We start from the raw sequence: 21,811 nt of genomic DNA, 5'->3' as shown, positions 1-21,811 counted from the left end.
TTGAGTGTTTTCTGGCCACAGAAGTCACTTCTGGTCATTACTGCACGACAACACCAGCAAATGACAAACGACTTCCATAAACAGGACGAGTTTGAAGTACGGCGCTCTTAATTTGCCACTCATTGTTCATCATGAAACCATGAGTTTGCTTAGTCTCCCACGGTCTTAACCTTTCTGATCCCATCGGCGCCACAACTGCAGGTGTTAGCTTACGCATGCTAATCGTTTCTGAATGCCATGTTAGATGAGCAGCGTAATATCGCTGATATGCGTTGTAGTTTACATCCTTGATATTGAAGACGAAGGTGTTGATTTCGTTTGGTAAATTCGAGACAAAGACATACAGATGTCATGCATCGGAATTTGGCAAGTTAGCTCACGTAGGGAGGATAGTACATTTGCGTTCAAGTGATACCAGTAGATGGTATCGGAGCCCTAAATGTTGGTACTCGTCGATACCGATACCACCAATTCGGGCCGGATCGGCGCCCCCTGCCGATACTGGTATCGGTATCGGTGCAACTTTAATCGCGACGCTGTCATAAATCATCATATTTCGAGCATTTCATCTGATGTAGAAACAAATGCTGAGTCAAATTTTACGTCAGATGTCGAAAAGATCGTGTGTCGTAGCGATCGTATGTCGAGGTACCACTGTATAAATACTTTTGATTTTGCAGTCCTTTGCTAGTATCAACGCAAAATGAGATATGAGACCCTATAGAGGCAATGTGAGTATTTTGTCAAAAATATTTTCTTGTTTATTTCAAAATGATCTGTGAGTAAACTCTCACCCCAAGAGCTTTTACACCAGGATTTGAATCCTTTATTCATTCACTGCCATTGACAGTGATAGGCGTCCATTCCAATTTGACTGGAAAGGCTGGCAGTGATCGAACCAGTCAAACTGGATTGGACGCTTAGCACAGTCAATCGCAACCAATGACTTTGAGTGCTTTAATAAGCATTGAGTCATAAGCCATTTTCTCATATTTTGCAATCTTAAATTTCGCCAAATTGGAAGAGAAAAAAAATTGATTACTTAAACAATTCTAATCGTTTTACCTTGTGATATGCTGTACAGTAATTAATTGCGTTCCTTAATGGTGAAAAATCAACATTATCCTCGTTGTATTTCTCAGCTGTCCGGGATCGCCTGGTGCCACCTCCTCCACCTCCCCACAACATGTATGCAAAAACCAACAGTTCGTCTTCCATCTTTCTTCACTGGGGGCGACCAGCTTTCACCTCCAGCCACGCAGTCAACTACACCATCCGCTGTAACCCTGTTGGCCTGCAGAATGCCTCCCTGGTGCTCTACCTGCAGACGTAAGGGCTTCTTCTCCATGAGCGTGGTACCTGAGGAATGTAACTATTTACAATAGTTACATTTTTTAAATCTTTCATTCAGGAATGAGCAAAGCCTTTTAGTAAGAGATCTGCAGCCTAACACCAAGTATGAATTTGCTATCCGACTTCATATTGACCTGCTATCCAGCCCCTGGAGCCCTGTGGTCTACCAGAGCACTTTCCCTGAGGGTGAGTGCATCTTATCTGCAAATCATTTATATTAAATCAAAAAAATTGTAACAATCCTTTGTATGCAATCCGTGGTAAGCGCACAGTTTCTAGATTAGAGGTGCTCTGGTCTTCCTGTGTCGAGTTAGCATGTAGGCTGTCATGAAAAAAGTAGTGTTACACTGATTCCAGTGTCAGTACCGATACGGGACTCAAATGATGTCATCGGCTTTGGGGACTACTAAGAAAAAAAACGAGCCGATTCTGCCGATTTTGTTTCTAACCACTGGTCCCCTTACCCAAGGTGGTTCGCACGCGGCTATAAAAAGGTCCGCTTGTCACCCCTAATAAAATGATGATAGATGTCCATTCGTGACATCCAGTCATTCTCCTGCTGTGAATTTAAATTACTTTATCACTACCAGACATCCAATCCGTTTGAATTAGACATATAGTCCATATGCACTAGACGTCTAGTGCCACCGTCAATGGCAGACAATGAGTTAAGCAGTGTCTGACCAAGCCATGATTGCAATTACTTTACATTTAAGTACCGCTAATTAAGTGTATATTTTTTAAAACATATATATATTTTTAATGTAATATTGGTACAGAATTGGCATCGGCAGATAACACATAGCCGGTCGTGTCTCGGAATCGATATCAGGAGCCAAAAAATGCAGTGGTGGAATGTAATGGAGTAAAAGTACCTCGTTACTGTACTTCAGTTTAGTTTATTCACCCATCATTCAAAGTATACAATACATGTCATATTTAACTAGATGCAGTACATGATTATACAATTATAAAAGGACACTCCTAGGAAGCTACTGTACTGTATTTGAAGCTTTTAGTAGCTTTTAGTCCACAAATATGATATATTGGCCAGATATCTTTATCCTTATGAACGTGAATAGTAGAGCTGTCCCGACTAGTCAACGTTGTCGACGTCATCGATGACGGAAAGTTGTTAAGCTTTTGTTTACAGTTTAGTCAATTTTATTGCCTTTTTTTTCCATTCTGTAGTTTTAAATAAAATTGAGCAGTCAATGAATTTTCTGGGTCTTTCTTTGAATATTGGCTCAGATCAGATATGTACTGTATATATATTACATTTTTCTGTCGAGAGAAAATACGTTTACTTTTTACTTGTAAAGTAAATTTTAAGCATTTGAACAGTGCTTTTACTTTTAAATTTTTTATAAGATACTTGTACTTTTACGTACTTTAAGTATTTTTTTGCCCCTCTAGATGTACTTTTACTTAAGTAAAAATAAAAGTGAGTATTTCATCCACCACTGAAAACATGGTACAGAGGTAGTCCCCTTGTTACAAACAAGTTGAACCCGAATTTCCGCGTAAGTCGAAATGAAACCTTTAAGCACCCCTAAATGCCCACTAAATTTCAAAATAACTATCCAAGCAAATGTATTATACGTCATATTAATAAAACAAAGTAAAAAACTTTATCTCATAAAGATCTTGGACCTCATGTCCAGAGGGTGCATACGCACAGTAATGTGGTATAAGGCTTTTTTACAGCAGGGTTCAGATGTGCCTCAGTGCCTCAGGCATAGTGTACAGATATTTTTACACTACACTATACGGTCACAATACTTTAGCGACACTTAGAGGTGATACTGGAAAACACAGAATAGACACAGCAGTGAGCAGGCTACTGTATGAACAAACACATTTGTTGTGATTTACCCAAATACATAGGTATTTAACTAGTGGCAATAAGTTTCATGTCTGTTTATAAAATAAGAATTGGATAAGATGGCAAATACTTTTATCATAGCACTGACACTATGACAGTACTCTTCACTTCTCATCAATCTATCCCAGCTCCCACACTGCCTCCCACCAACATCAAGGTGACACTGATCGAGGAGGACACAGCCCTGGTGTCATGGAAGCCCCCGGAGGAATCCAAACTATCTGTTACACACTACACAATCCTGTATGCCTCCAGAAATGAATGGCTCACCGGGGAATGGAAGGTGGTACAAAGAGAAGGTAAGGATGTGTGTATGTACAGTATGATAAGAGACACAGGTGCATTAGTCTAGTATTTATTAAACTCCATTTCTAGATAAACAGGCCATTGGAAATCACTAACTCATTTCATCTTCACTGACACTTTCTCTTCCCTGGTTTGTGAAGCGTGACAGCTTGAGTTCACTGCCTATATCGTCCTGATGTAATTACTCTGCTTGACCTTATTTACTCACAAGCCTTTGAGCCAGCTACAAGCAAGTAATGGAATGTGACCATTTGCTAGCAAAACAAAAAAGTGATGATGATGAATGATGATTGAGTGTACACTGACCGATCAATATAAAGACAATTTTGAATTTTGCTACCAATGAATGAATTTTTGACACATTGTTTGTGTTTTAGTTCATACTTTAGTTCAGAGATTTTTTTTTTTCGTTTTAAAATTTAAAATGAATAATTAGACATTTTTTTGAAATTTTAAAAACAAAATAATATTGGCTTTTTTCCAATTTTAAATTTTAAACAAAATTGGATAAGATTTTTTTTTAGATTCATTAGAAATGAACATTGATGTTTTTCCCTTTTTTTTAATCAAAAAACAAAATCAAGAAATAAAGACTGAAAAAGAAATAAATAAAATAGTATTTACTGACTTTTTCTTTTTTATTCATTTTTCCCCAAAATCTTTTTAGTTTTTTAATTTCAAAGTAAATGAAAATTTTTAAAATGCTAAATACAAAAGACAATATTTAGTCAACAATGTCTCCAAACGATTCTTTGACTTAAATAGTTGTTGATTCATTTGATAATTGACTAGTTGTCGATTGGTTGATTCATTGTAGGAGCCCTAATTGTCCTCCACGTGAAACCATAACTACAAAGAAGCCTGTGACAATGATGTATTTGATGCCCCTGATCAAGACTACTACATGAAGTCATTATGTAGGCTGTCAGTACATAGACTTCATAACCTATTGACATGACATGGGAAACGGGGCCGATCCGTTGGGAGCCTATTTTCAAAAACTTCAAATGTTTTCAAAACCAAAGCTGCTGCCGACCTAAAACCAAAACAGGCACCTACCTTAGCCATATACAGTAAGGGTCTCCATGAGCAGCGGCATCAACAAATTCAAAGTCATTCCCTAATAAAATCCCGATTATTTTTTTATATAAGTATAGCAAAACTTAAAATGGCTATAAAATTCTCAGGTTTTACACTAAATGCACAAAAATCACCAAATGCAGAGATAATCACCTACAGTGTATTTTCAGGATCAATAGCGATATTTAACACATCATATAAGTTTTTGCCCAAAATACCAACTTCTTTTCTTTTATTTACTGCATGTTTTCAGCACCTAATAAATCACTCAATTTTCACATCAGAAACTTGATACTTGTGGAAAACATGCAGAATCAATTGTAAATAATTTAGAAATAGATTATGAATAAATTATATGTACAATCACAACTCTTTATTGAACAGTATAGCCCTTTATTGTCTTTATACAGTTGTACAATGAAATTGTGGAGCATTTCCCTTTGCAGTGCATGATAAGTTAAAATCTCAAAAGCCATATTTACGTAAAATAAATGCTACCTGCACGGTTTCTTTTTATTTTAACCAAGAATTGAGACTGTTTTACGCCCGTATCTATAAAGTATTCATATATATATATATATATATATATATATATATATATATATATATATATATACACAGTGCCTTGCAAAAGTATTCGGCCCCCTTGAATCTTGCAACCTTTCGCCACATTTCAGGCTTCAAACATAAAGATATGAAATTAAATTTTTTTGTCAAGAATCAACAACAAGTGGGACACAATCGTGAAGTGGAACAACATTTATTGGATAATTTAAACTTTTTTAACAAATAAAAAACTGAAAAGTGGGGCGTGCAATATTATTCGGCCCCTTTACTTTCAGTGCAGCAAACTCACTCCAGAAGTTCAGTGAGGATCTCTGAATGATCCAATGTTGTCCTAAATGACCGATGATGATAAATAGAATCCCCCTGTGTGTAATCAAGTCTCCGTATAAATGCACCTGCTCTGTGATAGTCTCAGGGTTCTGTTTAAAGTGCAGAGAGCATTATGAAAACCAAGGAACACACCAGGCAGGTCCGAGATACTGTTGTGGAGAAGTTTAAAGTTTATTTGGATACAAAAAGATTTCCCAAGCTTTAAACATCTCAAGGAGCACTGTGCAAGCCATCATATTGAAATGGAAGGAGCATCAGACCACTGCAAATCTACCAAGACCCGGCCGTCCTTCCAAACTTTCTTCTCAAACAAGGAGAAAACTGATCAGAGATGCAGCCAAGAGGCCCATGATCACTCTGGATGAACTGCAGAGATCTACAGCTGAGGTGGGAGAGTCTGTCCATAGGACAACAATCAGTCGTACACTGCACAAATCTGGCCTTTATGGAAGAGTGGCAAGAAGAAAGCCATTTCTCAAAGATATCCATAAAAAGTCTCGTTTAAAGTTTGCCACAAGCCACCTGGGAGACACACCAAACATGTGGAAGAAGGTGCTCTGGTCAGATGAAACCAAAATTGAACTTTTTGGCCACAATGCAAAACGATATGTTTGGCGTAAAAGCAACACAGCTCATCACCCTGAACACACCATCCCCACTGTCAAACATGGTGGTGGCAGCATCATGGTTTGGGCCTGCTTTTCTTCAGCAGGGACAGGGAAGATGGTTAAAATTGACGGGAAGATGGATGCAGCCAAATACAGGAACATTCTGGAAGAAAACCTGTTGGTATCTGCACAAGACCTGAGACTGGGACGGAGATTTATCTTCCAACAGGACAATGATCCAAAACATAAAGCCAAATCTACAATGGAATGGTTCAAAAATAAACGTATCCAGGTGTTAGAATGGCCAAGTCAAAGTCCAGACCTGAATCCAATCGAGAATCTGTGGAAAGAGCTGAAGACTGCTCTTCACAAACACTCTCCATCCAACCTCACTGAACTTGAGCTGTTTTGCAAGGAAGAATGGGCAAGAATGTCAATCTCTCAATGTGCAAAACTGATAGAAACATACCCCACGCGACTTGCAGCTGTAATTGGAGCAAAAGGTGGCGCTACAAAGTATTAACGCAAGGGGGCCGAATAATATTGCACGCCCCACTTTTCAGTTTTTTATTTGTTAAAAAAGTTTAAATTATCCAATAAATTTTATTCCACTTCACGATTGTGTCCCAGTTGTTGTTGATTCTTGACAAAAAATTAAAATTTTATATCTTTATGTTTGAAGCCTGAAATGTGGCGAAAGGTTGCAAGGTTCAAGGGGGCCGAATACTTTTGCAAGGCACTGTATATATATATATATATATATATATATATATATATATATATATATATATATATATATATATATATATATATATATATATATGAATACTTTATAGATACGGGCGTAAAACAGTCTCAATTCTTGGTTAAAATAAAAAGAAACCGTGCAGGTAGCATTTATTTTACGTAAATATGGCGAATGTGCGGCTCGTCTTCAAGTTCAATGTGGCGCCACCTTACCACAAGTCCACGGCAAAGAGCTTTTTATGTTGAAATTCTTGTGAATGAATACTTAAAACCCTGTCTCGATTCCTGGTTTTAAAAAAAAACAAAAAAAAAACAACAACAGATGTTTGAATTTACTTTACGTAAATCTGTCGAAGAATGATGCTAGTCTGTTAGCTCGTTATGATAAGGGGGCTACCACAATGGCTTTTTCCATTCAAAATTCTTGTGAATAAAGGCTTAAATCACTATATTTTTTATAGATATGGACGTAAAACTGTCTTGATTCTTTGTTAAAAGAGCAAACCGGGCAGTTACCCATTTATTTTATGTATATATGTCAAAGAATGACGCCAATGCCGTAGCGGTTCCCATTCTCCCATTGATTTTTTTCACCTTTCAAAATGCATGCATGGTACAAAAAATATAAAATTTACCTTCCTTCCTCGAACAAATCACTCCTGAGACAATCCTTCCTGTTTGTATGCGGTACAGCTTTCGTAGTTCTTCAAAAATCCAAGCTTAAATCCGACATGAGCGTGTGCAGTCTTCGGCTGACTATTACTTAATGAAGCTCGGCCCCCTGTGGTAAGGCGTGACGCAAAGAATGACGAAGTGTCCAGTCAATAGGTTATGAAGTCTATGGTCAGTACTAAAAATGCTTGAGAATTTCTACTCTTGATATTGATTCACAGAGCTTTTATTTTGAATGGCTCAGCGAAATATGCGAAATCAGTGTGAGAAAAACAAAACAAACAATATGGTGGTTCTGTGTGGCCGACAGGAAGCATCACTATGGCGCTGCTGGAGAATCTGAAACCCGGCCAATTCTACCTGGTGAAAGTGTCTGCCTCCAACAACATGGGCGACGGGCCCTTTTCGCACATGGTGGAGCTGACGGTGCGAGCGGATCCCTCCTCTGGTCATGGCCCTCGGCTCTCGCATGACTCTGCACGGCCCAACGGTCTGTGATGTATCCATTTCATTTCACGTCTACCGTTTTTGCAAGGCTCGATTGTTTGATTGTATTCGGCTTGTCCGTAGCAACAAATATTGTTTTTCAGATTTTTTTTTTTGTTTGGGTTTTTAATCGCTTCTCAAACTGCGATTTATGGCATTAGTTGATAATAATGATTCATTTTCATTTTTTAACCACTGAAACGTAATTTTGTTTACAAATTGCAGAGTTTAAAACAAGACAGTTGCACTCTATAAAGTGCAGTGAAAATGTATTTAACCCCTTTTGATTTCTGTGTTTTTTTTAACATTTATCACACACAAAGGTTTTAGTATGTACATCAAATTAATTTTAAGATCACACCGAGACAACCCAATGAAATATAACATGCAGTTTTTTAATGATTATTTTATTTACCAAACATTCATCATTGTGTAGTAAATCATTCAATTCAATTTTATTTGTATAGCCCTGAATCACACCAAGGTTGTCTCGAAGGGCTTTGCAGAGGCAATATGATCCACAATCAGAAACAGCAAATGAAGCAACAAAGATGAATAAAGTTCAAGTCCTGTGTATCCCCCATCCTTAGACCCTCCATGTCGGCAAGGAAAAACTCGAAAAACTCCACAGAGTCTTTGGGAGAAAATAAGAAACCTTGGGGAGTACCACAGTCAGGAGAGATCTACTCCCAGGACGGATAGACAGGAAGCCCCAGGATTGCTAATGGGAATTAGCAGGCGAAGTTACAGTCCGTAAAGATGCAGTGGAGTAAAGGAACAAGAAGAGGTCCATCTAGCCAGATGAGACAGGGGTAGCAACGAGGACGTCCATCCAGCCAGGGGTCCGGACAGTCAGGAGGCTGCAGCTGAAAAATAGCCCCTCCCCAGAGGGGAGGAGGGAAAGGGGACACCGGGTGACTAGTGATGAAGAGACTAGACAACTAGATATTAACATTGGAAAATAGAAATAAAGTAAGACAAGTGGTAGGTAGAATGAGAAAAAGGAGATAGAACTCAGTGGCTGTACTTCCTCCAGCATTATAGCTTCTAGTGCAGCTTAGACTAAACTGTGAGTCTCCTCCAACTTCAACTAGCCTGACCATAAGCTTTGTCGAATAGGAACGTTTGTAATCTAATCTTAAATGTGCAGACTGTCTCGGCTTCTTTAATATTAGCTGGAAGCTGATTCCATAAAACAGGGGCTTGGTGACTAAAGGCTCTAGCTCCGACAGTACTTTTGGAAACCCTGGGAACTACCAGTAGACCTGCATTCTGAGAGCGGAGTGTTCTGCTGGGGAGGTATGGAACCAGAGCATCGGTGAGATAAGATGGCCCCAACCCATTAATGGTCTTAAATGTAAGAAGGAGGATTTTAAATTTAATTGTAAACTCGACTAGAAGCCAGTGAAGGGCCTGGAGCACAGGGGTGATGTGCTCTCTTCTATTGGTTCCTGTTTAAAGTCTTGCTGCTGCGTTTTGGACTAGCTGAAGACCTTTTAGAGAACTTCTAGGACAAGCTGCAAGTAGGGAGTTACAGTAATCCAATCTCGATGTAACGAACGCGTGAATTAATTTTTCTGCATCACTTTTAGATAAAATATTTCTAATTTTGGCTATGTTACGCAGGTGAAAGAAGGCCGTTCTGCAGATTTGTTTAATGTGAGCTTTAAACGATAAGTCAGGGTCGAATAAAACTCCTAGGTTTTTAACTGGGGTGCTGGAGGCTTCACTTACATTGTCCAGAGTGACAATCTGGGCAGCTAAAGAGTCTCTCACACTTTATATCTTGGACGCAGGTGCTTAGTTTGTCCACTTGCCTGATCTGCTCAGGTTTAATTGATAAATACAGTTGTGTGTCGTCAGCGTAACAATGAAAGTTAATGCTATGTTTTCTGGTGATATTACCTAGAGGAAGCATATACAGCGTAAACAATATGGGCCCAAGGACCGATCCTTGCGGCACACCATAACTAACTCTAGAGTACAGTGATGATTGCTGGTTTACATTGACAAACTGGTACCTATTAGATAAATATGATTTAAACCAGCAGAGGGCTGCTCCTCTAATGCCTATGTCACATTCTAGTCTCTGCAATAAGATATTATGGTCGATTGTGTCAAAGGCTGTCTCAGGTCCAACAGAACCAGGATCGAGACTAATCCAACATCAGCGGCTAGTAACAAGTCATTAGTCATTTTGACTAATGCAGTTTCCGTGCTATGATGAGCTCGAAAGCCAGACTGAAAATGTTCAAATAAACTATTGTCCTATAGGTGCTGACAGAGCTGTTTAATTACCACTCTTTCGAGGACTCATCATGTGTATTGTCTTCATTAATGGGATTTTTTGTTTGTTTTTTCATACTAAAACGAAATGATTTGGAAAAAAAAGAACTCTTTGTAATACGTTTATGTGCTGTCAGCCCTCCCATTTCAATTAAAAAAGATTGGACATCCATCCCCGTCAATGGCAGCAAATGAGTTAAGAACTACAGGATGAAACCCATTTTACCCTAATTGTTAGATTCAGTCCCGTAAATAACAAAGAATTAAACATTACCGGTAGGAATGTGGTGCCAAAAGGTACTACACATCTAAACAGCATATATTAGTAATCTTACCAAAACCCCCACTTGACCTTTTGGAAGAATCTTTACAATTGCATTAACATTGCTAAAATGTTTCCTAAAAATTGCCAGCCAAGAGCCCAGCCGATTCATGTACCCTCCTAATTTTGGTCTTTGCAGTCTTTTCCGATGGCTTCTACCACCTGGACCAAACATCAATGACGGGCATCACAGTGGGGGTCTCTATCGCACTTATGTGTATCATTATCTGTGCTTTCATCATAGTGTGCAGAGGCAAACACAGGTAAGCTATACTGGTTGTTTGACAATGTTCAGTTAGTTTAATGTTACTTGTTTGTTCCATAAGGAAACCGTCAGCTGTTAAACTACACGGAGAAGGAAGGAGCCCACTCGCCTCTGCTGCCGGACGCCAAGGTTCAGAAAGCTTGCCTGAGGACGCCCAAGTGAGCGTGGCCACGATGAGCACAAATCATTTCATCGATAGCAAGGTACTAAACCCTTTATTGGGCACTCATTTAACTCATAGGCTGCCATTGATTGCACTAGACGTTTTACATTATAGAGTACAGTAGTAATCACTAATTGGGCTCGATAGGTATCTGTTAACGTAAAATATGAAGTTATTCAGGTACCTTTAGCTTTGAAAAATATAAATAAAAAAAGCTGGATGAAGTGGCTGCAGAGAGGGAGGTCTGGGCTTCCCTGCTGAAGCTGCTGCCCCCGTGACCCGACCTCAGATAACCGGAAGAAAATTGATGGATGGATGGTTTACAGATCTCTCAGTCTCACTCCAAATAAACTACCAAATCCATTTAACTCTTCGTCTTCAGTGTCACTTCTGAACAACTTCGCCATCGGGCACACCTAAAGCACCCATTATGCGGCTGTCAGTTTAAAAAAGATATATGTCGCATGTAAGTTTAGGGTTCAGGAACAGCCAAACAATGAAAAAAATTGCGATTTACAGTATAGTCTGGAAAATACGGTAATTTTGTTAAACAAAATTTTTCTAATTACTTAGGCCGTTATTTTTTGAAGGTGACAATTTTTCTTTTTCTTCCAAAAACATGGTGGGTCGACAATGTAGCCTGGTACTCCAGACTCACTTGCCTGGCTCTGCCAGACTGTTCTGCCTGTATTTTTCAAACACTGAGAGAAAGGTCTGGGAACCAGCCCATTAACGGCCTCTCGAGCAGGTACAAAATCAATCGACAAATCAGATTCGTTTATATGCGTGACGTGTTCTTAACGAGCGACGTCACTCTACCACGTCGAAAGTCGTCTCCACAACAACACAGATGGTGAACGGGAGTGCCGAGAATATGTTCCAATCCACGGTAAAATCAGTTTTAAATGACCAAAAACACATCGACACGAGTAACTGACAACAGTCTGTCTCGCGCTAGCCATGTTGAATAAACTCCGCTCTCTTCGTATGTTTGCTTCTGCGCGCAAGTCCCTCGTCCTGCCCTCGTCATTTTACTAACGTCACGTCTGCCCGTCGCTGATTGGTCCACTCCGCTGTCTGTTTGCTGTGGCTTGCTCCGCCCTGGAAATTGTATCCGCGTGAATGGTGGCCAGACTCAATAGCTGGAACAGCGGTGAGTCTGGTGACCAGGCAACAGACTCACCGCTGTTCCAGCTATTGAGTCTGGCCACCATTAAGCGTATAAAATTTCCAGGGCGGAGCAAGCCACAGCAAACGGACAGCGGAGTGGACCAATCAGCGACGAGGGACTTGCGCGCGGAAGTAAACATACGAGGAGAGCGGAGTTTATTCAACATGGCTAGCACGAGACAGACTGTTGTCAATGACTTGTGTCGATGTGTTTTTGGTAATTTAAAACTGATTTTACCGTGGATTGGAACATATTCTCGGCTCTCCTGTTCGCCATCTGTGTTGTTGTGGAGACGACTTCCGACGCGGTAGAGTGACGTCGCTCGTTAAGAACACATCACGCAAATAAACGAATCTGATTTGTCGATTGATTTTGTACTTGCTCGAGAGGCCGTGAATGGGCTGGGTCCCAGACCTTTCTCTCAGTGTTTGAAAAACACAGGGAGAACAGTCTGGCCGTGCCAGGCAATCGACAATGGGCTTCTCTACCTCCATCCAGGCTTTGCAAGTTTTCTGGGGGAAATCATGTGTAATTCTAATTGAGAGCTGCCGTCCACATATGTGGACATCACATTTTGGGTCATGTAGGTTACACTAGTGTAGCATTTTGTTGCTCGCATGACCCAAAATAAGATGTCCACATATGTTAACTTACTTTTTTTTTTTTTTTACCAAAAATAGTCACTTGCCCTATAAAGCAGGGGTCTCCAAACTATTCCACATAGCGCCACAGTGAGTGCAGCATTTCATTCCAACAAAACAACACCACACCTTTTCACCAATCCGGTGTTTTACAAGTGTAATGAGTTGATTGCAGTCAGATGCTGCTTGTTTTAGCAGAAACCTCGTTGGTTAAACTCTCTGTGCTCGGTCGGTACGAACAAAAACCAGGACCCAGAGCGGCCCTTGAGTACCGGTTTGGAGACCCCAGCTATTAAGGGTTAACACGGAAGTGACTCGTTTACTAAACCATTTTCTGTACCATTGGTCAGTGTCACAAAATTTTAAAATATATATACATATATATATATAGATTTTTTTTCTCATGTTGCATTGGAGTGCACTTGATTGAAATCCCCGTATTTGCATCTTGTCATAGCGCACTCATGCTTATTTTATCTGGTTTCGCAGGGTGGAACAAATCTCATCATCAATTCTCTCGGTCCAGTTCAGACATGTGCTGAGAAGAAAAACAAGTGGTTTTCCTTCAGTAGCCATGGTGAAAAGAGTGTTCAACAGGTGCAGGTAAGTTAATAACTCAATATATCAAACATTTGTGATAACTGTCAAGTTTTTGCATAACTGGGGGTACCCCCTGCCTGGTAGTACCACAGTGACTCACTTGGGTTGAAGGAATTTAAAAGGAGGTATGGTTATTGTTAAAGGTTGTAGACAGGAATGTGAACATATCAAAGCTGCTACAGAACAAATTTATAGTCTCATATCAGGCTTACTAATTCAAAATAACTATATTGAATAATTGAGGCAAAAACTTTGACATGGAAGGAGTTTGGCGAGGCCATGGAAAACGACTTCCGGACGGCTTCGAGGAAATTCTGGTCCACCATCCGACGTCTGAGGAGAGGAAAGCAGTGCACCATTAACACTGTGTACAATGAAGATGGGGTACTGCTGACCTCGACTCGGGACGTCGTGAGTCAGTGGGAAGAATACTTCGAAGACCTTCTCAATTCCACCGACACGCCTTCCTTTTAGGAAGCAGAGTCTGGGGACTCCGAGGTGGGCTCTCCGATCTCTGGGGTTGAAGTCACTGAGATAGTTGGAAAGCTCGATGAGATCCGCCCGGAGTTCCTAAAGGCTCTGGATGTTGTGGGGCTGTCATGGCCTGACACGCCTCTTCAACATTGCGTGGACATCGGGGACAGTCCCTCTGGATTGGCAGACCCGAGTTGTGGTCCCCCTTTTTAAGAAGCGGGACCGGAGGGTGTGTTCCAATCATAGAGGGATCACACTCCTCTGCCTCCCCGGTAAAGTCTTTTCAGGAGCCCCTTGGTAAGGGCCTACTTCCTATGGATTGGACGTCTACTAGAGATAAATAAATTGGTGGGAGGGTGCATTTTGACCAGAGGAAGAACAGTAGTATAGACCCTACCCACGTGACGTCACACACAGCCCTAAACCACGCCCCCGCACCATGTTGGCCGGCAACACATCGTTTTTCCCCATTGAGGCTACATACATTCCTCCTATTTACGGCGTTTTTCTGCTACTTAACGGCGATTAAACAAAATGGTGAAGGCATGTGTGGCTGTTGGTTGCACTAACAGAGAAGGTGGACGGAAAGACATAAAGTTTTACCGTATTCCGAAAGATCCTGAGAGGAGAGCAATGTGGACGGCTGCTATTCGACGCCAAAACTGGGCACCAAAAAATCACCACCGACTATGTAGTAGTCATTTTATATCAGGTAAGATGCATTTAAGATATACTTAGAGGGTTTGGGGCTGACAAATAACCACAATTAAGATCACTGCGAGGCTAATCGCCGACAACATACACGTATGTATGTAGTTAGTACTATCGCTAAACCATATAAACATAAAAACCCCTAACTGCATTGACAAACGACATGAAATAAATTAGACTTGACAGTGGATGTTAGCGAGAATAAAAGATTTTGAATTGAAAATGTCGTAACTCACCTTCCCGAGCACAAGATAGATTCCTGCCGAATTTTCACGGACGAGGACTTCTTTCACCCAACCAGCAACAAAGTATTTATAAGCCTCCAAGCTCTTAAAGTTTTTTAAACTTTCGTGAGAATATGCCGACTTTGTGTGGATTAGGTAGTGATAGATATCTGGATAGCAGATGTCAGGCAGAGACGGCGAAGAGAACGTGTCGAAAAATAGCGATTTAGGCATCAAATATGGATCCGGCGACTGTATAAAACAAAGCTTTTCCACATAACGCCTTTTGTGTAAAACATCCAGTGAGTTTACGGCGTCGGAAAGCACTGGGTCTTCCATAAAATGCATTTTAATTTGCTCGTTCCATTGACACTAATGGTAATATAGCCACAGACAGACGGCCAAGATGGCGGGTCACGTGATTTTGTGACGTCGGTGGGTAGGGTATATAGAAAATGGCATAAAGTATCAAGATTTTTGAAGTATCAAAATCAGGACAGTACTCTTTAGGTATGAATATCCATGCACCTAATAGTCCAAAATTACAGTGATTAAAACTTTTGTATTGTAGAAGACGAGGAACTTGACGGCCTCTTACCAGCCCGGCTCCACTGTGCTAACATACGAAGCTGAGCGGTCGGTTCCCACGGAACCACCCGCCTCCCTGCAGGCTCTGCTGGGGCGTCCCGGAGATTCGGAGGGCTCCTCCGGCAGCGAGGGCAGCCACGCTACTGCCGACTCTGGTCGCTTCTCACAAGATGAGACGGAGATGACCAACCTATCATCCAGTTCAAGCAGTCGACAGCCGTCTGTGTCGGCAGAGGAAGGAAGCGGTGACCGGGGTGTGGAGGAATCATGTCGGCCAGATTGTCAGACGGATTTGAGGTTGGTGGAGTCTGTCGAGGAGCCCTGCTCTCATCAGGACGTCCAAAGTGCTCAGCCTTTGCTGTCAGTGTGTGAGGTTGTGTGAGTCTAATGTGTGTAAATTTGGAAAGCCAATTGAGCATTTCTTGCATATCTCTGATATCCAAGTCGAAATCCTTGGCCTTGCTAATCAGATCCTTCAGGGAGTAAGTTGGCAGGCATGTGTCACAGCAGCTCCAAAATGGAGCCCTAGGAATACATACAATGTGATTTTTTTTTTTTCCTAAAATAGAATATTATCGTCATATAAAGAGCAAAACAGTATAATACACGTAAAAATAGAATAGTGCTTCTGCAACTATAAATTTTACGGTAGATTTTTATAACTATTATTTATCCTGGGATCCATATGTAAATGATCTTGATTGTGGTGGTAACGTCACTCCGCTTCTTTACCTGTTCTCCCCCCTTTCCAACTGGTTTTCCAACACACGTCAATATCCGGGCAGTCGAGCGTGCTGTCTACTGAGCTACTAAAAACCGGTTGGATTCGAAAAAAAAATGAGAAAAGACACAGTGATGTCACCACTACCATAAGATGGGTTACACATACATAACTTTTAACAGATGTAAAACAGTTAAAATAAAGTTCTTTTTACTGTAGTTTGTTGTTTTCCCCCCCCCATAAATTTCATGTTTTTTTTTTACTCATTTTTTTTTAGAGTGTGTGCTCCGTATTCATTTACCAGTATGCAGAAATATATAGTAGTAGAAAAATTTTGATTAGTAGAAAAGTGTTGTTCTTCAAGCGCACCGAATTGTCCTACTAGAGTATATCGTACAGTACATAAAACTTAAACTGGATATCAGTGCAATCAAATATGCTCAAATGGTTTTCCGTGTGTTTTTGAGTGTGTGTGTGTGTGTGTGTATGAGACGGTATACATACAGCAAAGTTTTATTTTACAAAACTCCACTGGATCCAAATTTACTCCAAGCAGTTTTATTTAAATGAGTCACAAGTGTACCTCACATTTGAATGTGACTGCAGTGTGTATGAGTGTTTTTTTTTTAATCCAACATTTATCCTTAAGCCTGCTCAGTTTTTACTATTTTACATTTGTAGACTTTTTATTTCTACAGGCTTTTCATATGTTGTCTTTGTTTTGCATGGAAGTGTATTGCTGTCACAGCAGGGGGGAAACAGTTAAGCAACATGTTATTATGTTAATTTGATATATAACATGGTAAAGTTAGCAAAAATACAATTCCCATTGGTGTCCTTTTTTGTCTTGTATAGATCAAACTTACTTGCTACCTAAAAACACTGCTCTTGCATAATACTGTTCAGAAAAACAAAATCCAGTTTTAACGTAATAACTTTTTATGTAAAAACATGGTACATATCATGTTTTATTGTTAAACACCCCATGTCAAAATGTGAAATTTACCACACAATTACCTCACTTAGAATTTTTTTGTCCTGGTGTGACAGCAGCAATACACTTCCGTACTTTTGTATGTCATAATTCTCACCCACCATGAATGTCTAAAGAAAAAAAGATTGTCAAAACTTTATTTAAGAGAGTTTATCACTGGAGTGAAAGGGAAGTCCTTTTCGCTGATTATCTACCTCGGTTCGCTTGCGAGTGAAACCGCCACTGTATATTTAAATAACTACTGTCTTATTCGACTTGACATAGTCTGTGAAACTTCCTGTTTTTTTTGTTTTTACACGCGTCATCCCATTTCGTCTTGATTAATTCCTTTCCTTATTTACTGGAATGTAAGGGCAGTGCAGCTTCCATTCTCTTGTCGTGCTGGATGCAAAACACATTTATCTCCACGGGTGTTGCCGAGGTCACGAGCCAGTATTAATATGTGTTTTCTGATCCATTATTGAGTGATGCATGGAAGCAAGCCATGCATATTGTTGTTTTTTTTTGTATGTTTATGTCAATGTGCAGCTGCCCTTGCGCTTCCTGCTTTTATACTACCTCCCGTTGATTTCTTTTGTTGGTTTTCCTAAACTCAGGGAACAAAGTTTAGTACATTTGAAAAGGCGTGTAGTGTTATTGTTACATGCTGAACTGACAGGGTATCTTCTCAGTACTAAACTGTGTGAGTAATTGCTTAATAGAGTCGCTATGAATGTATCTCTGTGCCAGTAACTGAGACCTCCCACACAGTACCCTGACCCTTATACGATTGTGTTTTAATATTGTTTGTCAGCAAGTGCGCGGCAAGCCGTTTGAGCATTTCTTTGGCGTGCCGGTAGGAAGAGTTGCTAGCCGTGCTAGTGTTGATTAATTTTTTTTTTTTTAGTGTCATAATATTTAAGCCATTGATAGTGACGACTAACAGCAGAAGATAAGTTAATGGTACTGAAAGCTTTAAATGAGTCAATCAAATGCTCAAACGGTTTGCTATCCAAGCAGGTGGTGAAGCGCCTGATAATTGGCCTTAACGTGGACGCGTCCGTCAAAGGCCTGGCGCGGCCTCGTGTTTCTCAGGTAGAAGATTGAAGAGCGATTGGAGTCTTAACACACCGAGTTTCATAATCAGGGATGAAAGTGAAGAATCGTTAACGAACGACGTGCCATTCGACTTCCTGCAAATGTCTATTTTTGTGAGCTTTGTACTACTGAGTACACAATATAGTCGAATCTAGCGCCTTTTATCTGTTTTCCCCTTTTTGCCTTAGTGTAGATAATAATTAGCACTTGTCTGCTAAGTAGTTTTATATTAGCAGGCTGATGCGCAGCGGTGACCGACGCTAACCCCCAAAGACATGTTTGCCTACCTGACGTTTGGTTTGATTTGAAACTTGTCAGTTGACAAGAAAATGTGGAATAATCAGAAACATGAGACCAAAGATGAAGATCAGCCGAGGTGCTGGTCCTCAAAATGAAGCCTTTAATGCACGTTTGTGGCCTTGAACTCCAAATAAGTTCTCCAGGGAAGTGCCAGCAGCATTCACCCCCCCAAACCCCATGTGTGTGACAATTCATAATCAGTCCATGCTGCTCACAAAAACAACCCTCATGCTGAGTTCCTCCACAACTGATGCAATCAGATGTTTGTATATTGTAGGTGAAAAGTGTATTGTTTCTTAGTCATCTGGTTTGCAACAGTGCAGCAATGTGCTTTCAGAAGTGCAGCCACTTGTCCATTCTGTAGTCCAAATGCAGTAGTTGTAACTTGACCTGCTACTTTAATTGTATAGTATACGGCAGAAAACACTCAGGTGACTTGAAGTTCTGCTCTGAAAACCCCAATTTGGACAAATTTCAAATCTGTCCAATATGCATGTGTGATACATCATTGAAAAGCTTAAAATCTATTTTTTCTGGGGGAGGAAAAAATTTGAACAGGAGGGCATTTAAAAAAAAAAAATAATTACCGGGGAAACCTTAACTAGAGGTGGGCGCATGAAAGAGCACAATTAAAGACCCCATGATTTAAACGAGATGTTATCGCATACTTACGTTATTTCGATCCAAAAACTTCATGTAGCATGCATCACCGAGTGTCAAGACACAGCTGTGAATGGCCACAGCAGGATTTTGGGGGGATTTTATGGGTGAAACATGGTCATATAACAAGGGTCGCGATGCAGAAATCGCAGACATCAAGGAGTGGTCAAGATTTTCTTTTTCATATATTTACCCTTTAAAAAAATTTTTTTTTTTTCATTTTTCTTTGTTTCGATCGATTATTTATCATTCTAACATAACGGAGAATATGCGAAGTAACAAAAAAAGTACAATTAAGCGATAGTTATGAGGTAGATATCGGTGACTTATTTACAGACGCCATTTTTTACATTCTGACGTAATTTGTTTAAAACTTTAAAATATGTGAATGAATAATTTTTAAAGTCATTTTTAAAAAAAAACTAAATATTAGACATCAATAAATGATTCTAAGCTAAAAATGACATTTTGAATAATAAATATAATTAATTACCTTTTTATGGCTGGGTTGAAACAAAAGCGGTTGTGCGACGTCTGTAAATGGGGGTCTCCAGGGTAAAACTGACAAATTAAAAGTAGTTTGGGGGCTTAATGCACTATGAATCTGCTATGGAAGCATATGGACATATTGTTCTTTCAAACACAACAGTCCTTTTGGCTTAAAATACAGCACTTTATATTAAAGACGGGTGCAAGAGCAGAAACTGCTTTTTCAGTCTCGTCTGTGTTTTCCGCCATATGTATTGTATAGTATCAGAATTCAAATTTTTTTTAAAATCTAACTAATTTGCGACTGTAATTCATCTTGATTGATCTTATTTTTAATTGCACAACACTATCCAGAAAATAATTATTTTTATAAATTTAAGTAGAACTTAGTGAATAACTAAATAAAATAACACAAACATTGTTAACACTTAATGCATGCAATGATTTACATACAAAAACAAAAAAAAATAACAAAATATCCCTGGCCAAATATGAAGACGGTTACAGAACATAAAGTGCCATTATAAGAGTGGTAAAATAAAAACATTTTAACATCAAGCCTCAGTCAAAGCCACACTGATATTGTTTTTTATAAACAAAACTATTTTCAGCAAGTTGAGAGTTGTTTACAACAGAGCCCGCCAGAGGAAACCTTTGTCACAGGATGGTTGCCATTTTGTTAGGCCGTAAGACATCTAGCCCATGAGCTCTTGTCTTCTGTGCTCGCTGCAACATGCTTTATGTTAAAATGGTAGTGCAGTTTGAGCGCTTTGGTGGTATGCAAACTCTTTCATGCAGTTTTCACAAGACTATGCATTAACTCTGCCATCAGGTAGTTTTAATTCATTAATATATATACAGTGCGGAGAACAACATTGGCAGTGTATCAAATACTTGTTCCCTCCACTGTATTTTTTAATAAACCTGCCTCAATGTCCTACAGCATTAGTTTACCTGGAACTGTGCAAACCGTGACAAAGGGTCAACATTGCTCGGAACACAAACCATGATTAAAAATGCGGGGGCAATTTTTTTTTTTTTTTTTTATGCTTTAAAACATACGTAGCTTATAAAAGTACAGTACGAATATAAGAGTAAATTATTTCAAAGAAAGTCAAAATGTTTTAAGCAAAATATTTAGCATTATAGGAAATAAGTTTAAAAATACATAAAAATATTTAAATTCTTAAATAATATTAAAGCATTCATCTCCCGTTAATGGTAGACAGTGATTTAAATGCAAACAAATATACAGTACTTAAAAAAGTCGAATACAACTGAACTGTACTTTGATAGCTATTCATTTGTGTGCCACTAGAGGGAGTGAGTACCACCAGTGTTATTTAAACCACTAATAATGACTGAATTAAGATATTATGTTATTAAACTAAGGACGTTTCATTCAAGTATTTGCTTGCAACACAAAGCAAGAAAACAACCATGGTGACAATTAATAAATGGGGATGAAACCTTTTTTTTTTTTTTTTTAAAGACTGCAGAAAGCTCAGCGGGCACACGGATGTTCTTACATTGCTGCTTTTAATCAGAGGACTCAATCATGGGTGGTTTTTGGATGACACAATCAGTTACATTTTGTTTTCAGGTGCAAACATTATAAACCAAAGATTTTTTTTTTTTAAATGGTCACCGTTGCTTATCGGCGAGAAGGGATCAGTTCAAATGCATTGTTTATTGGTGATTTCTTGTCCTTGTCCTGTCTCCTCTTATTCTTTAGTTTTTGGCTTTAGGTTTGTGGGAATCTGGCCAAATGCAACTTCTTCCCACAAGCACAACCTTGTGTGTTGTCCTGTTCACTTCTCATGTGTTTCTATCTGATCATGTGAATTGGAAGGGATTGAAATAACATCAGGCGTTTTTTCCCTTTCGGCAGTAATGTTGTGATGATGACGTCGAGAGCCGTGGGTCTTTATTTTTTTTAACATATAAACTCAGGGGGACCCCGGACTCCTCCTCAGAAGAGAAAGTTATGATGATTGAATGTATCCCTTGAAATTATGATGCTTTTATTAGTGTTTTTGTCTTTGTTGTCAAAATTGTTTGCATTTGTTTTTACCCCAAACATTTTTTTAG

General features: G+C 39.5%; 1 protein-coding gene across 1 annotated transcript in view; it reads left to right on the top strand.

The window, feature by feature from the left end:
* Positions 1–21,811, top strand: part of prtga (protogenin homolog a (Gallus gallus)) — a 72,103-nt gene extending 50,292 nt beyond the window's left edge. Inside the window, exons 12-19 of the mRNA XM_057853215.1 lie at positions 1,143–1,329; positions 1,412–1,539; positions 3,367–3,537; positions 7,859–8,038; positions 10,782–10,905; positions 10,969–11,110; positions 13,372–13,485; positions 15,463–21,811. Of these exons, the coding sequence (XP_057709198.1) occupies positions 1,143–1,329; positions 1,412–1,539; positions 3,367–3,537; positions 7,859–8,038; positions 10,782–10,905; positions 10,969–11,110; positions 13,372–13,485; positions 15,463–15,861 (1,445 nt within the window). The 3' untranslated portion in view covers positions 15,862–21,811. The remainder of the gene's footprint in view (positions 1–1,142; positions 1,330–1,411; positions 1,540–3,366; positions 3,538–7,858; positions 8,039–10,781; positions 10,906–10,968; positions 11,111–13,371; positions 13,486–15,462) is intronic.

Source organism: Corythoichthys intestinalis, chromosome 1 (genome assembly GCF_030265065.1).
Source record: "Corythoichthys intestinalis isolate RoL2023-P3 chromosome 1, ASM3026506v1, whole genome shotgun sequence".
Lineage (NCBI taxonomy): Eukaryota > Metazoa > Chordata > Actinopteri > Syngnathiformes > Syngnathidae > Corythoichthys > Corythoichthys intestinalis.
The sequence above is the reverse complement of the archived record's forward strand: the minus strand, read 5'-3'. Positions and strand labels throughout refer to the sequence as shown.